The sequence below is a fragment of the Artemia franciscana genome, unplaced genomic scaffold (assembly GCF_032884065.1).
Source record: "Artemia franciscana unplaced genomic scaffold, ASM3288406v1 PGA_scaffold_67, whole genome shotgun sequence".
Taxonomy (NCBI): Eukaryota; Metazoa; Arthropoda; class Branchiopoda; order Anostraca; family Artemiidae; genus Artemia; species Artemia franciscana.
In genome coordinates this window covers 260,764-276,916 of record NW_027062705.1, presented here as the reverse complement: position 1 = coordinate 276,916, position 16,153 = coordinate 260,764, and the positions used below count along the sequence as shown (strand labels likewise).

Here is a 16,153-nt window from a genome sequence, read left to right as displayed (position 1 = left end):
TGTACTTTTAAACTCTTTTGATATAGTTCAGTTATTCTAGTTGTAGTAGTAGAAGTAGTAGTAGTAATTGAAGTCACAATCGCAGAAGCACTAGTAGTAGTTGCAAGATGTCATACTCGCTGTCGCAAGTAGTTGTGTTCACAAGTTATCCCAGTCGCAAGTAGTAGTACTTGGAGTCGCAAACAGTCACACTGGCTGTAGTCGTTACAGCCGCAATAGTAGTAGTACTAGGGTCTAGAATGTTTCAAGCTAATAATTATAGCTGTTCCTTAGACATGAATGTTACGTCCTTTTGAACCTGGATACACGTAGCGTCTTTTGATTTACTTCATCATCTTCCTTGGAGTTCCCTGAACTTTCACTTTAATACCTTTAGCCTTTTCGGACACACCCAGGACAAAGCTTTCAGTCCTTTCCTAAGGATAAATCTCGTACCTAAACAATGGAGAAAATATATAGTTTATAACCCTTGTTCTGGGAGCTGTGGGGGCACGGCATCCCTGAAGGGATAATTATTAGAAAATTTCAAACATCCTGAATAAGATGGCTTTCATAATTTCGAACGAGTATTTAAAAGGGCGATGTGAGGATGGCTGTTTTACCCCCATCGCTGTTCAACATCCCCTTTAACATATCCCGCAAGTCTCAACTTATTACCCTCAAACGTTCCTTAAACATTGCTGATTAGATGTTCGAAGAACCGGCATGCACATAGTATGTTTTAATTTTGCTAAACATCCCCCGCAATATTTCCTGAAAGTTTACTCAATTACTTTAAGTCTTTTTGGAGACCAGGGATTCAAAATTCTCTGCTTTTTCAATAACAAACCCTATATGTAGGCCTAAACAAGGGGCGACTTTTATAACTTACAGTTCTTGCCCCAGGGGCTTGGGGGGGGGGGGGGTATCATACTATCCTCTGAGGCATAGGTGTTTGAGATCGTCTTAAAATATAGGTTGAATGTGTTTGGGGTGAGGCAGCTTCAAATTGGGTAGGAGGGGGGCATCTTGCTCTCCGAAAACTTTCGACTTTTAAAAAGAGAACTAGAACTTTCAATTTAGAATCAAATGAGTCCCCTTTGAAGTGTATATGACTACTTCTTTAATATGAAGTGTTTCTGGGGAAAATGAATAAATGATACATTGAAATTTTATGGCTCTTTACTATAGGCAACGCTATAGCATTGCCACTGACAAGTAAGACTTCGATAAATATATCAAACAGTTCGTGGTAACGAAGTGTAGTAAGGAGCGACCCCGCTCAATAGTAACCAAAACTCTAAAAAATGGAATTTTGATACCAATATCTACATCAAAAGAATTGCATTTTAATACTGATTTTAAATATATAAGTTTCATCAAGTTTAGTCTTACCCTTCAAAAGTTACGAGCCTGAGAAAATTTGCGTTATTTTAAAAAATAGGGGGAAACGCCCCCTAGAAGTCATAGAATCTTAACGAAAATCACACCATCAGATTCAGCGTATCAGAAAACCCTACTGTTGAAGTTTCAAGCTCCTATCTACAAAAATGTGGAATTTTGTATTTTTTGACAGAAGGCGTGTTTTTTACTGTTTTAAAAAGAAGAATTGAGAGAAAGAGTCAAACTTTAGCGTAAAGAGCGGGGCGTTGATGAGGAAGCAGCCTCTTTCATATACGAAGTAATTTCTGTTCATTTTAAGTTTTAATGTCGCTCCTTACTTTCAGTTAAAAAAACTTGTTTTTTTTTTATTTAATCCATAGCAGATATGCATCCAACGAAAATTGTTTTGTCCGTCACACCTTCGCTAAATCATGATTAATATGGTTTTGACGAATTTGAAAATACATTATTTAAATATAAAAAGGTGCTTTTAGATATAACTTTTTTATTGTAAACCTAGGGGTCAAGGAAAAGTCGACTACAACCAGAATTGAAATATTTTCTTTCTTGTGAAAATTAAGACCGGCACAGTGTTGTCTTATAGAATCCTCTACACCTTTAAAATAAGGAATAGGTAGAGATATGAGCTTGAAAACACCCCTGGGGTATAATTTATGCTATGAATTCATTCCCGTGAGTCCCGTTACCCTGATTAAACTTCTAAGGTTATAAAAAAGACCTCATCTAAAATTTTATCTAGTGACCTCTTCTGGTAACCTTGATTCGGTGGCTCTACTTTTCCATTTTCAGTAATGACCTCGTTATTAGGATTGCTCTGCAGAACGTTGGACTTCTGATTTGCCCACTGAATACTAAAGTAGAGAAATAGCTGGCTTATTTTCCTTAATTCCTTCAATTTCCAAAAGACATATTTTCCCTCGAGGGACACTTGGGCTGAAATTGTGACAGGAATTACCAAATCCTTATTTTAAGCTATTTTTACTTCGTATCTATACCTTCTAAGTGAACACTTAGAGATGAAGCCGATAAGGGGGGGGGGGCTTCTCCCGCAGTTTTTGTGGTGTTTGGCAAATTTCAACAATCTGTACTTGTAAAATTCTTATAAGACGATCGCATTTTTTTACCAGAAGCCTGTAGCATTAGCGGAAAAGCTAGGTAATTTTCCTTTATTCCTTCAACTTCCAAAGGACATATTTTTCCTTCAGGGACACTTGGGCTGAAATTATGACAGGAATAACCAACCCTTTTTAAGCTATTTTTTACTCTGAATGTCTATTAAGGAGGTCCGATACGGTCAATCCTTTTGATCAAAAGCTTCCGTCAATCAATTGACATGTGCTTCAATCAACCTTCAATTGACTCTTCGATCTCGACCAAAACTAATTTCAAATTTAATTTTAACTCACGGCCAATTTTTAGTTTCAGTCCAGAATGGGGTAGTGACGTATCTACCGTATGTGAAATGTAGTCTAACACGGATTTGGCTCTTTTTTTTGCATGTACTTTGTTTGCGCTCAAGCGAAAAGAAAAAGAATGTAAGGTCATTGTAAAACCACATGGAAGGTTGTGGGATGTCATCTGCTGACGTCCCAGACTTCTTTTTTAGTTCAGAAACTGTATAATCTGGTTTGAATGTCTTTACTACTCTCAATATCAGGTCAAATGCCGCACTTTTTTTATTTTTGTTATAATAGTCCCTACTAACTTCCCATGACTCAGGGTGATCCCAGCATAACTCTATTAATAAACAGATATACTCGCGTTCCGCATTTTGCTTATTTCCGAAGTGGCAGAAAATAACCTGAATTCGTGTATTCCATTTTTGTTGGTGCGGGACTGACGCAATACTTGAACAAAACTAGTCTAGACGGTCAATCACCCCCCGTCTACCGTTTGAATCATTCAAACTTTCTATCAGTCACCGTTAACGCTTGACTCAAGCGTCAACCAGGTTCCTAGACGATCAATCATGCTTGAATCAATCGATTGACAGAAGCTTTTGATCAAAATGATTCGCCGTATTGGGCGGGCCCTCCTTATGTTTTATCTATAGCTTTTGGATCCTACAAAATCATTGAAGGTGAATAAGTTGTTGAAAATTGGCGATGTTCCAATTGCAGCAAAATCTTCTTCTTTACTTTCCTAAATTGTTCATAAACTGAGGGCTTTTTAAACCAAAGTTTATTGTTGTTTGTATAATAGCCTAAATTGATTTTGGTGTATAGTTTTCTATCATAATTTTATATTTTTGTAATTTTTGAATTGTTTATTTGTTCACTTTGTGTCATTAGAATGTCTTCTCCAGTTGTTTCTTTTCAGTTTAGTCTAGCTTAGAATTAGAGATATACTTAGAGCTAAAATATAAAATACTTTGAACCTCTTCTCTTTTATGATTAAAATATTCTCTTCTTCTTCTATGATTCTTTTTCCTTTTCTAAAATATTCTTCTTCGTCTTCTCTTTTATGATTAAAACATTCTCTTTTTCTTCTATGATTTTTTCCTCACACTATGATTCTTTTTCCTCATCTAAAATTCTTCTTCCTCTTCTCTTTTATAATTAAAATATTATCTTCTTCTTCTATGAATCTTTTTTCGTCTTCTAAAATATTCTTCTTTCTCTTCTCTTTTATGCTTAAAATATTCTTTTTCCTCATCCTATGATTCTTTTTCCTCTTCTTAAATATTTTTCTTAAAATATTACAATATTTCAAAAATTGAGCTGTGACACAGGCATGTTTGAAGATTTCATGGGGGGTGGGGGGGTTGTTAAGAGGCACACAAGGCTCAAATTGCATATTTTAAGCGCAAATTTTCCAACTATTTACGATATAGGCTCTTCGAATCTTTGTAGGGATGGGGTGGGTAATTTATCCACTAAGCTCCCTCGAAAGGATTCTTATTTTTAGAATAAGTTTGCAATTTGGATGCTGAGGGTAAAAATTGTCCCTCTCAACTCCAAGGATATGTTTATTAATAACCAAAGGTACCTGCACAGAGGTGGGACGGCAGTAGAGTTTCCTAATATCGATATTCTTCCAAAGACCGCTCCTCCTCCGCTCTCCCCTTGTTTAGACTATTTTATAAGATCATAGTAATGTTAAATCCTTTTCATTTTCAGATTGTGGACCGATTGCAGCAAAACCTAGCTGATTATGGAGACGTCTAAATGTGAATTATTGGAATTTAACGAATTGTGATAGTGATTGTTTTACCCTTACATTTGTTAATGCTTTATTACTTTGCTATTTTTTATTTCGTTTTCTCCTTTCTCCTATTTTTGGAATTGCCCGAATCATTATTGAATCTTCTTTTTCTTCCTTTTCTTTGCTTCAGGAGGCTTAATTTCTATGTTTTTAAGGTTAAAAAATTAGATAACTAAATGTTAAAGGGGAAGACGGAAAATTAAAAAAAAAATGAAGAAAAGACGCTATTTTCCTTGAGCAGTATTTGCTTGAAATTCGCCTGAAGTTTTGTATTAGGCCGAGTCATATTTTAAGTAACTATAAAAGTAAAAGAAGAGAAGAAACGAAGTATTATTCTAAATGTTATCGCAGTTTTAGCTGTTTTAGTCAAAAGATTTTGTAGAGGATATAGTCTTTATCCTCAGCTACCATTAAAAAAAAAAAACAATAAAACTGTAGATCAAATGGTTAGCCTACCCAAAGGAATGAAATTTTGTTAAAGGGAAGAAATAATTTACTCCTTTAAATAGAAGCTTGAAATTTAATAAATACTTTTTACTGATTGGAGCACAATCAAATCCTGCTGCTGGCTTTAATTTTACTTTACCATTTTTTTAAACTTAAATTAATACGGGTTATGTGGCCCGTGTCGTTTTCATATCTAATTATATCAAGCGAGCATTTAAGTTTTAAAACCTTAAGCAATAAAACAAATAAAATTTGTAGAAAAAAAACTTTAAACCGGGAGTGAACCAAATAACTAAGAATAATTAAGTTTTAAGTAAATCAATATCGATCAGCTCTTGTATTAACTTACTCATTTGTTTTTTACGAATTACATCCTTCCTTTCCCTTTTACTAAATCAACCTCGAAACAATCATTCCTAAGTGAAACAAGATTTGTTTAGTGTGACCTCTTCGTACTGTTGCTCAAATAGAATTAACAGCGACGATAGATGACACGACTGTGTCTCGTCCAGTTAGAGCTTGCGAGTCCCTGACAGAGATGATTAATGAAAGAATCAATATTTTAAGAGAGTATGGATCATGAATATAATAACCAGGCCAGGATTTACAAATAGACGCACTAGGGCCTAGTGGGCCTAGGCACAATACCAGGGGGCGCAATAATTTATAACTGAGTAATTTATTTCTTAACTAAAACTAGACTGATAAGATTTATCGTCAGAGTACCAGATACACTCCACAGGTCGTGCTGCTAGAGAAAAGTGATTTTAAAACAACACAGTAATTCCATGGCCACTTAAATTCGGTCTTGATAATACCGCTGAGTATTGATAATTCTGGCATCATATACTGTATTGACTAAATTTATATGCAGTTCGGAATATTCCATAAATTACTTGTATAATATTGCATATTTAAAATGTGGTTTTAGGGGCTTTGTAGGATGAAAACCGTGACAAAAGACGACTATAACTGTTTAGGCCAAATTTTATTTGTTAAAATGCTTTTATGTTGATGTTTTTCTACTCCTCTGCGTCCTAAACAAGTGATTAGCTCGCTAGACTAGAAATCCTTGGTCTGTGAGTACAGTGGTTTGAGTCCTGGTGTCCCTGGTTTTATGGTTTGGAATGGGGGTCACTTGCGTAGACTCTGTAAGCTCAAACCGATTCGACCCAGCTTGAAATGGGTACTTGGAGAAATATGGGGGAGGTAAAACAGGAAGAGTGCCCAAAACACAGGACCCCCCCCCCCCGTTGCACGTCCTGGCTGAAGAGTCATGAACGAAGATCGTCACCGCCTGTTTGCGACTGTTAAGTCTAATGCCGTTTTCTTTGCCTTTACTTTTTTCTGTGTCTATAGGGAAAATAATGGCGACAATTATTAAATACCATCACGCTTAATTATCGTCTAATGTATTTATAATTTTGTTAGAAATGTGCCAAATTGTTCACCATAATGGCATGTGTCGTTTGGTGGCACTTGGCATTTTATCAAGCCTTGTAATCGTTTTTCTGTCTGGAACTGAGATCAGAAACTTTTACCAATGTTACTAATTATCAGTGATTCCATAATTCTTACATCCTTGAAGGAAATCTTTTTAGTATATTTCAGAGATTACTAGCTGCTCCAAACGCCAAAAACCAGACGCAAACTAGAGACGAAATCAACCGGTTAGACCCTAATTTTACCAATTAAGCTAATAAAATGTATTATTAACGCATTGAGAAAAAGGCTGAAGTGTCGTCAAACGCTAGATGGCGTAGTTTTTCTTGTCTTCGCTGTTGTTACTATCTTTTTTAAAGCAATTTGAATAATAGTACTAAGGGGTTGCACTTATTCTTGGAATACAATTGCATCCGAGATGCGATTATTTACCCTTGTGCTTGCGACACTTGAATCCAAACACGACCATGCTAGATCACTTAAGAGTTCATTTAGCTCTTTGCCAGGAGCAGTATTTGAGGAGAGAAGGCCGTCCTCCTCTTATATTTTCTAAGGTCTGGGCGGAAAAGCTTTGGCGAATGTTTTACATAAAAAACAAACATTTCAATTCTTGCAATTTTTGTTAGAAGTACTTAGTTAGCCTTAGCTTATATGGTATTTTTTGCATGTGGGGCTGCTTATAGCTCAGTTTTTCTGGCATTCCTTTTGTTTTTCTTTCTTCTTTTTACCTTTGGAGATTTATGACCCCAGTGAAATATCGATTGAATGTCACTCATCTATTATATGTCTCTTCTCTCCTTTTGGTTATATATGACCAAAAGGGGATATATGTTACTACTAAAGGGTATGTTACTACCAAAAGGGGATATATGGTTATATATGTTACTATTGCCATATTTATAGTTATATTTATATAAGAATATAGTCAGGATAAATTTATTCTATTATTTATGGAAAGCAGGAGGGGTAGGCATTACAACCTAGTTTCCTAAATGTCTAAACTAAGCTTTATTCGCTTATGAAAATGTGTATTCCTTTCTAAACGTTGGCTTGTGCATATATTACACCAAATTACGTTGTAGGTCTGATAGAATTCATAAAGAATGGTGCCGTTCAAAAAGAGAATTTTACTATCCATTTAGTATATCAGCTGTTTACTGGTTTAATGTTCGTGTTTACATCAAAGGTAATCATGGTTGTCAATTGCTCTGACGCTGACAGGATAGATCAAAATCTGCGTTGTCAAAGTTTGATGTTTTCTGGCTATATTAAAAAATTACTGTCAGTGGGACATGAAACCTTTCAATTTCCTAATAATGTCTTGGAAGTTAGCCATCTAATCAAAAGTCGAATGCGAAGCTAAAAATAATTTATTTTTGTATCTAAAAGTTTCCGTTTGGTTAATAAAAGCATTATTCATCATAAACTTTTGGATAAAGTGAAAGGTCACTTTTATGAAATATGTTTAACAAGAAACCTATAAAAAGCAAATCAAAAGAAAGAAACTTCGCTGGTTTTTGAATTTAAAACAGAAAAGCTATAATTGGCTTTTAAAGAAGTTTTAAAAAGCTCGTATATCGTAAATTTGATAATTTCTGTCTTGAGAACTCAAAAAACTTGACCTTCTAAATGTCATTTTGATGAGTCTTAACTGTTGTATTGTAATTAAATGATAGTAAGTATTTGTTATGATTTTTTTTTTTTTCTAGAATATGTGGAAACAGCCTAATTTTCTGTTTAGTAATTATATTTTAATTCTTTTCGACCAGATAAACCATATCATCCTTCAAATGAAAACCGCTCAAATAATTTGTTTTAAGTAATAAAAATGACCATTGACTGACATGCCAAGGAAGTTGAACCTATTAATAAATATAATAAAAAAAAAGAACCTTTGTCTTTATTGGGATAGAGGTTACTTTTGGCATTTTGATTTTGTGTTAGGAAACAATCCAATTAAATGAACCTTCCATCAAGTGAATTTATTTTATTCTGTTGATATCTGGCATAAAATGTATTCAAAGTTGATTCGAAAGAGCATATACTGTTTGGTTTGTCCGTGTCTAGCCAGTATGGCCTAAAAACTTAAGAAGATAAAAAAAAAAAAAAAAACATGTAAATGTAAGCAATAGCTTTCATTTGATTTCTTGACAAGGTTTCTACGATTTACTCAGGGCCAGATTCAAAGCTTCTAGCCCCAAACGTTTTTGCCGCTCCATTTTTGCGAGATTTTCGGAGAAATCTTCAAAAATCCTGTAAATGATATTGGATTTTTCTCCTCTTAAGAGGTGACTCTTTTTCTCCCCTTAATTCTCATGACTAACGACTCATAGTCATGAACGGTTTCGTAGGAAGTCATTCCCGACCAACTATAAATTATCTGATCTTTATAGAAAAGTTTTTGCCTGATAATTGCCCCTTTTAAGTTTTTTGCCCCTTTTCCCTTCCATGATGAGACCTGTTGTATCTATTGAAACGCCGTATACTCGTTTTCGCCATTTGAATCACTTACAAGCCCTTTGTACCCTAAAAATTCATCAACAACAGACCTCAGCCTCCAAAAATAATTTTTATTTTTTTGTGATTTAGTTCCCTTACTATTCCTATACTGTATATTTGTCGTCCTTTCGAACTTTTGTTTTCTGTTTTTTTGTTTTTTTTTTTTTTTTTTTTTTTTTTTTTTTTGCATTCCTTCCCTTTTGAAATTTCAGTCAGAAAGTTTACATAGGCTACCTTTTATGCTTTTTAATTAAGTAAATGCAGGTTTTGCGCTTATTATTGTTTTCTTTCCTTATTGAATTTTAGTTTTGATTTCCTTTTCTGGGCTGACTTGTTTATGAAATGTTTGAATGTACAGCTTTGAGAGTCTATTAAAATCCTTTGTTTGTTTTTGATATATTTAAAAGCATATGAAGATGCTGAAATCAATTGTGTGAAAGTATTCTATGAAAATTATAATTAATAAAGTTTTACAAATTTAATTCAGCTTTTAAATGATAGTACTTCAATAATCTACGTACAACAAAGCCGCGTACTATTTACACCCCCCTACTTCATGGAAGAAAAATCTTAGTGGCTAGATTAAGTTGTGGCGTAATGTTGTTGAAAGAGAAGTAGAATTTCGGATTCGGGGGTCCCAGAAGTAGTCTCAAGTAGGGGTGGCTGGAGTTTATTCTATCACTTGCTGAAAACAAAACCCTGTGGTAGCACTGATTCCGACAGCTTCTATGTGCAGGATAGGGTTGTTTTCTTGTCTTAAATAAGCAAGAAGTATTTAGCATAAGGGGATACTGCTAACAGAAACGATAATGATACCACAACATGATTTAAATCAGTCATTTTAAATCTGAGCTACGAGCGAGGCTGTTTGGTAAGTATATCTTCGAAACTGATTAAGATTGATGGAATTAAAATTAATAACAAATGTATAAATATTTTTGCTTCGGCAATATTTATATTATGCAGTTTTATTATGTATGAAATATTTATGTAAGTTTTTTTTGTACATGGTTGGCAGGCGTATCAGGGACCGGACTAGATTAAATTAGAAATAGTCGTGTTCCCGATTTGACTATCGGGGAGGAGTGGGGGGCCCGTTAATTCGGAAAAAATGAAGTATTTTTAACTTACGAACGGTTGATCAGATCTTAATGAAACTTGATATTTGGAAGGATATCGTGTCTCAAAGATGTTATTTTCCGACCGGATCTGGCGACATGGGGGGGGAGTTGGGAGGGAAAACCTAAAATCTTGGAAAATACTTGGAGTGGAGGGATCGGGATGAAACTGGTGGGAAAAATAAGCACAAGTCCTAGATACATGATTGACATAACCGGAACGGATTCGCTCTCTTTGGGTAGTTGGGGGGGGGGGGGTTAATTCTGAAGATTAGAAAAAATGAGGTATTTTTAACTTACGAACGGGTGATCGGATCTCAATGAAATTTGATAGTTAGAAGGATATCGTGTCTCAGAGCTCTTATTCTAAATCTCAACCGGATCTGGTGACATTGGGGGGGGGGGGGGTTGGGAGGGGGAAACCTAAAATCATGGAAAACGCTTAGATTGGAGGGATCGGGATGAAACTTGGTGGGGAAAATAATCAGAAGTCTAAGATACGTGATTTACATAATTGGAACGGATCCGCTCTATTGGGGGGGGGGGGGGTAATTCTGAAAAACTAGAAAAAATGACGTATTTTTAACTTACGAAGGAGTGATCGGATCTTCATGAAACTTCATATTTAGAAGGACCTCGTAACCCAGATCTCTTTTTTTAAATCTCAACCGGATCCAGCGTAATTGGGGGGGGGGGGACTGGAAATCTTAAAAAAATACTTAAAGCGGTGAGATCAGAATGAAACTGGATGGGAAGAATAAAAACCTGTCTAAGATACGTGACTGACATAACCGGATCGGATCTGCTCGCTTTGGTGGAGTTGGGAGGGGGGGTAATTTTGAAAATTGAGGAATTTGTAACTTTCGAAAGGGTGACCAGATCTTAATGAAATTTGATAGTTAGAAGGATCTTGTACTTTAAAGCTCTAATTTTAAATTCCGACCAGATCCCGTGACATTGGGGAGAGTTGGAGGGGGAAACCGGAATTCTTGGAAAACGTGAAAATCGGAGTATTTTTATCTTACGAATAGGTGATCGGATCTTAATGAAATTTGATATTTAGAAGGAATTCATGTCTCAGAGCTCTTATTTCAAATCCCGACCAGATCTTTTGACATTGGGGGGAGTTGGAGCGGGAAATCTGGGAAAACACTTGGAGTGGAGGAATCGGGATGAAGCTTGGTGGATAGAATAAGCAAATGTCCTTGATACGTGATTGACGGAACCGTACTGGATTCGCTCTCTTTGGACAAGTTGGGGGGAGGGGTTCAGTGATTTAGCGAGTTTGGGGCTTCTGGACGTGCTAGGACGATGAAAATTGGTAGGCGTGTCAGGGAGCTGCACAAATTGAGTTGATAAAGTAATTTTCCCAGATTCGACCATCTGGGGGGCTAAAGGGAGAGGAAAAATTAGGTATTTATAACTTACGAGTGGGTGATCGGATCTTAATGAATTTTGATATTTAGACATCGTGACTCAGAGCTCTTATTTTAAATCTTGACCGGCATTAAGCCTCTGATTTTCCTTTTAATTCAATCTATTGATTCATAGAATTTTGTTAGAGCTCATACCATATGATCTCTTGGCTCTTATCTCTTCTTGCCTCGTCACAAGTGCCCGATGGTTGAATCGGGAAGCGACTATTTCTAATTTAATCTGGTCCGGTCCCTTATACGCCTGCCAATTTCCGTTGTCCTAGCTTATCTGTAAGTGCCCGAACTAGCAAAAGCGGGACCGACGGACAGAAGTTGCGATCGCTATATGGCACTGCCAAAGCAAACAGCCTCTGGTGAATATACAAACTACCGCATTTATACATTGACGATCAACACAAAAAATGCTAGTCTCATTTGGTGTTTGAATAAGTTTGTCTTAACACCAATTTTGAAAATACTATTTATTTGTGCTCATTAGTATGTAGGTGAAAATACGTACTATTTGTGAAAGTAGTATGTTTCAATAAAATGATTTCAACATCTTTAATTTCCCAAACTCATTAAATTTTCATTTACACTAAATTTTCTGTAAATTTTAAGGTAAATTCAATATAAACAAATTTTAAGTACTCTGAATTTCATTGCATAAATTTTCTTAAATTTTTGGTTGAATAAATTGGATATTCTAGGAACCATAACTGTTGATGGATAACTTCGAACATTAATGATATGTAGAGTTCATTAATGAACTCTACATATCATCATGAAAATCAAATTCTTTTGTTGCGTACATTAGCATGGGCGTCGCTAGGAATTTATCTATGGGGGAAAAGGAGGCGTACAAATATAAATAATAAACAATAGTAACAGGTTCTTCACCTTGCCCTTGGAGTCAGGGTGAAAGTTGATGTATTAAGAAACACGATGATGAAAAAAAGGCAAGTCTGGTGTCGATCTAGGTCTAAACAGAGTAGCCTATCATGTTTTTTGACGCTGATATGAGAAGTTTGATTAGAGATATATATTGAAAATTACTTTGTGTAAGCCATAATAAATTGAGAGGACTGGAACAGGTTGACAAAAACACCGAATTCATATAAACAGGAAGTAATGTGGAAGAAGAGGATGTTGTCACAGCATCCCCGTGAAACAATCTTCTTGGATTTTTAACAAATCCAGATACCACTTTCTCCCATAATCTGTGAGGGTCAGAGAACACCCTGTTTCTGTGAACGCTAATCAAGATAAATCCATTGAGACCAGAGGCGCCATTTGGGACAAATCTTGGGGTTGGCATGGGGCATTTGACAGAAATTGAGACTTTTATTATGAATCTAACCTACTTTCAAAGTTTACAATGATTAATAGCAAATAGTGTAATTACCCCAAGGGTCGTGAGGTAATTACGCTCTTTGGCTAATAGGCGTGCAGTTAGTTCAAATCATTTGAACAGAATAGATTATGTTGGACATTATGGATAATTATGGCCGGAAAAGGCCCTTTGTGGTGGAAGCTTGGGCCCCTGGAAAATCTGGGGTGGGCATTTGCCCGCCCCTGACTCCCCCTCCAAATGTCGCCTCTGATTGAGACAGTTTTTAATCATTGTGCTGCGCAACCGTATTTTGCTGCGATCCAAACTGCTGAAAGAGCGCTCAGCTGTATATGTAGTGCAAGGCAAAGTCATCTTAAGCAAATGGAGGCCATACCTTGTTTCCTCTGGAGCCATTAGATGTCGTCATTTCACTCGTCCCAAAGCGGTACTGCAGCGAATATGTCTTCTCATCTACTGATGAAGTCTTTGTCTTCCGATCTCGCTCAAAAGTTCGCCACAGGGTTTTCTCTGGGCGACCTTGTCTTTTTTGCCGTCTGGTTTCCAATTTTAGATTGTCCGAGGAAGGCAGCCTTCTTCCTTATGGTGTTCATATCCTAAGTATGTGTACTTCTTCTTTCTTAGAACCTCAGTAATGAGAGCCTAGCCCGTTCAAATGCAGATTCCAGATTTAATTACTCTCTGTTGCCAGCTTATGTTTAAAATTCTCCTCATGCCCATGTTTTTGGATGCAAGGATTCTCTTTTCAAGCTGTTGGCTCATTTTCCAACACTCACTAGCGTAATGGAGAATGAACTGCCATATTACTACTTCTAATCATTACTACTGAAGAGACAGTGCTTTGGTCGCTAAGATTATCTTATGCTTCTCCGAGTGGGCTTTTGTCTATTGAAAGATTGGGTTGACTGACCAATTCTGCGTTTAATCTCGGTCGATATTTCACCATCACAATTGATCCAGGTACCCAGGTATTTTATTTACATGCCTCTTTCTAGGTTGTCATTCGTGCCATGTAGGACAAGTGGTGAGCTTGTGATAAGCATACTCTTTGATTTGTCAACATTGATGATTAGCCGGATATTTTCAAGCTCTGTTTTGGCTAGGCGGATTTGCTAGATGTTTTGTAGAGAAATTATCTATGGATTGTTTAGGGTACCTGACTGACTGACCATGTCTCCAACAGTTTGCTGTACCAAAAGTGTGGTTCAATTCGGCTTTATAGTGTTGCAATCAAGGTTGCAGCGGTAGCTGCAAGCTAGTAAAGAGCGAACAGCAGCTCATAGTAACCAAAAATTAAAACAATTCACTTAGAAAAAGCTGCCTAGGGAAAAAAATTTCACCTGACACTGATTCAGGAATGCCAAGTATAATTTCAGTTCGTCTTAAAAGTAAAAGTTTTTTGCAAAAAGGGATTTATGGTGATTTCGAAAAAAGCCTGAAACTCCTTGAAAATGGCATCGGATTAAAATGAAAAGTGTACCATTGAAATTAGCATGGTCGAAAACCTGATACAGAGAAATTACAGTCCCTTACCTGGAACAACAAGGGAAGTTGTTTTTCTTGATATGTCTCTCGATTACTTTTTTTTTCCAGGCTAGCGATTTACCATAATATCATAGAGAGATGCTTAATGACTCATTACAAAGCAATTTCTGATATCTAAATGCTTTTTATAAAGTCAACAATCTGCAAGTACCATACGGCGCAAAAAATGACACTTTTTGTGTCATTCTTAAGGGGTGTGGCTAGCGGGCTACCAAAACATTGTAGGCAGATGTTTCATGGTTCTTATAAAAGCTATTTCTCATATCTGCGTTTTTTTCTTTAAGTTCAACCATCTACATGTGCCAAATGGCACATTTGGTCCCTTGTCTCAAGTGGAAAAGCTGGGGGTAGTGGGCTACCAGAATTTCTTAGAGAGATTTTAATTGCTCATTTGAAAGCTATTGCTCATGTCAATGTGCTTTTTATCAATTCTACCATCCCTTAGTGCCACATAGCACAAAAAACGACCCTTTTGGTGCCACTTTTAGTGGAAAACCTTAGCCCGCTAGGCTTCCTAAAAAAAAAAAAAAAAAAAAAAAAAAAAAAAAAAAACGGGAGACAGATCAGTCCAGCCGATGCAAGAAAGTGATTTCCCTTGTTGTTCAAGGAGGGGGACTGTAATTCACGCGTAATAGGTTTTCGACCATACTGATTCCAATGGTTTTCATTTTGATCTGATGATATTTTAGAAGGATTTCAGACCTTTTTTGAAATCACCATAAATTTCTTTTCGAAATAAACTTTTACTTTTAAGACAAACTGAAATAATAGTTACCATTCCTGAGTCATTGTAAGATGACAAGTTTGTTTTCACTGATCAGTTTTTTCTTTTTAAACGCGTTTTTAACTTTAGGTTGCTACGGTCTGTGGTTCGCTCTTTACTAGGTTGCAGCTACCGCTGCAACAATTAAAATAGATCGAATTCGATTATCAGCTGCCATAGCTCACTTGCTAGTGCGTTAGACTTCGAATCAGAATGGAAAGGGTTCAATTTCTTATTCGGGCATTTTTTTTTTTTTTTTTTTTTTTTAATCATGGTGATTCGAAGTTAATCATGCCTTATATATGATTATTTTGCTGCTAACTCACTATTTTTATATTTTTTGTGAATTGTAAAATGTTTCATACACTATTTTAGGAGCAAATTACGCCCCGGGACCCCAACCCCTTGCCACTTAGGGGTTGGAAAAATGTAGGCAAATGATTGTGGAAATGCTCAAAGCTGCATATTCAAAGAAGAATTACTTATTGTTATATTTAAAAATTCATATTATTCACTTTTTTTACTATTTAATAGACAGAGTAAAACTGCTTTGTAATGCATATAGAGAAATCACTGCACTAAAAAGCAATTTGTATATTATTTTTTTTCCTCTGATATTTTTCTAGTTGTCAGGTTACTTTCCAACTTTTTCTTGTTTATTGTTATTCCAAACCTGCATGTCTCAAAAATTTTAGTGTTTATTAGGGGGGGGGAGATATTCAATTCGACATTAAAACTTGAAACAAACAGATTTCTTTCCATGAATTAGGCCCTCCCTCTGTTGGATGAATAAATGTTTCACCTCTGTTGGAATTCTAATGCTCAAGAGATATTGCTTTTTGAGAATGAAATTTAAATATCCCTCAACATTGCTGAAATAATTTTTTTCATCATTGGAATTTTAACAAGAGGAAAATAATCAGACAAAATTGTCGTTGCCGTTTCAATCATTTTGCCTTCATTGGCAGTTAGGTTAAATCTGAGT

General features: G+C 35.9%; 1 protein-coding gene across 1 annotated transcript in view; it reads left to right on the top strand.

Annotated features, from left to right (window-relative positions):
- LOC136042136 (sorting nexin-33-like) overlaps positions 1 to 9,458 on the top strand; it is a gene marked incomplete in the record, with an annotated part of 238,796 nt that extends 229,338 nt beyond the window's left edge. The window contains 1 exon segment of the mRNA XM_065727054.1: positions 4,503 to 9,458. Coding sequence (XP_065583126.1) covers positions 4,503 to 4,550 — 48 coding nt within the window.
- Positions 9,459 to 16,153: the final 6,695 nt, after the last annotated feature.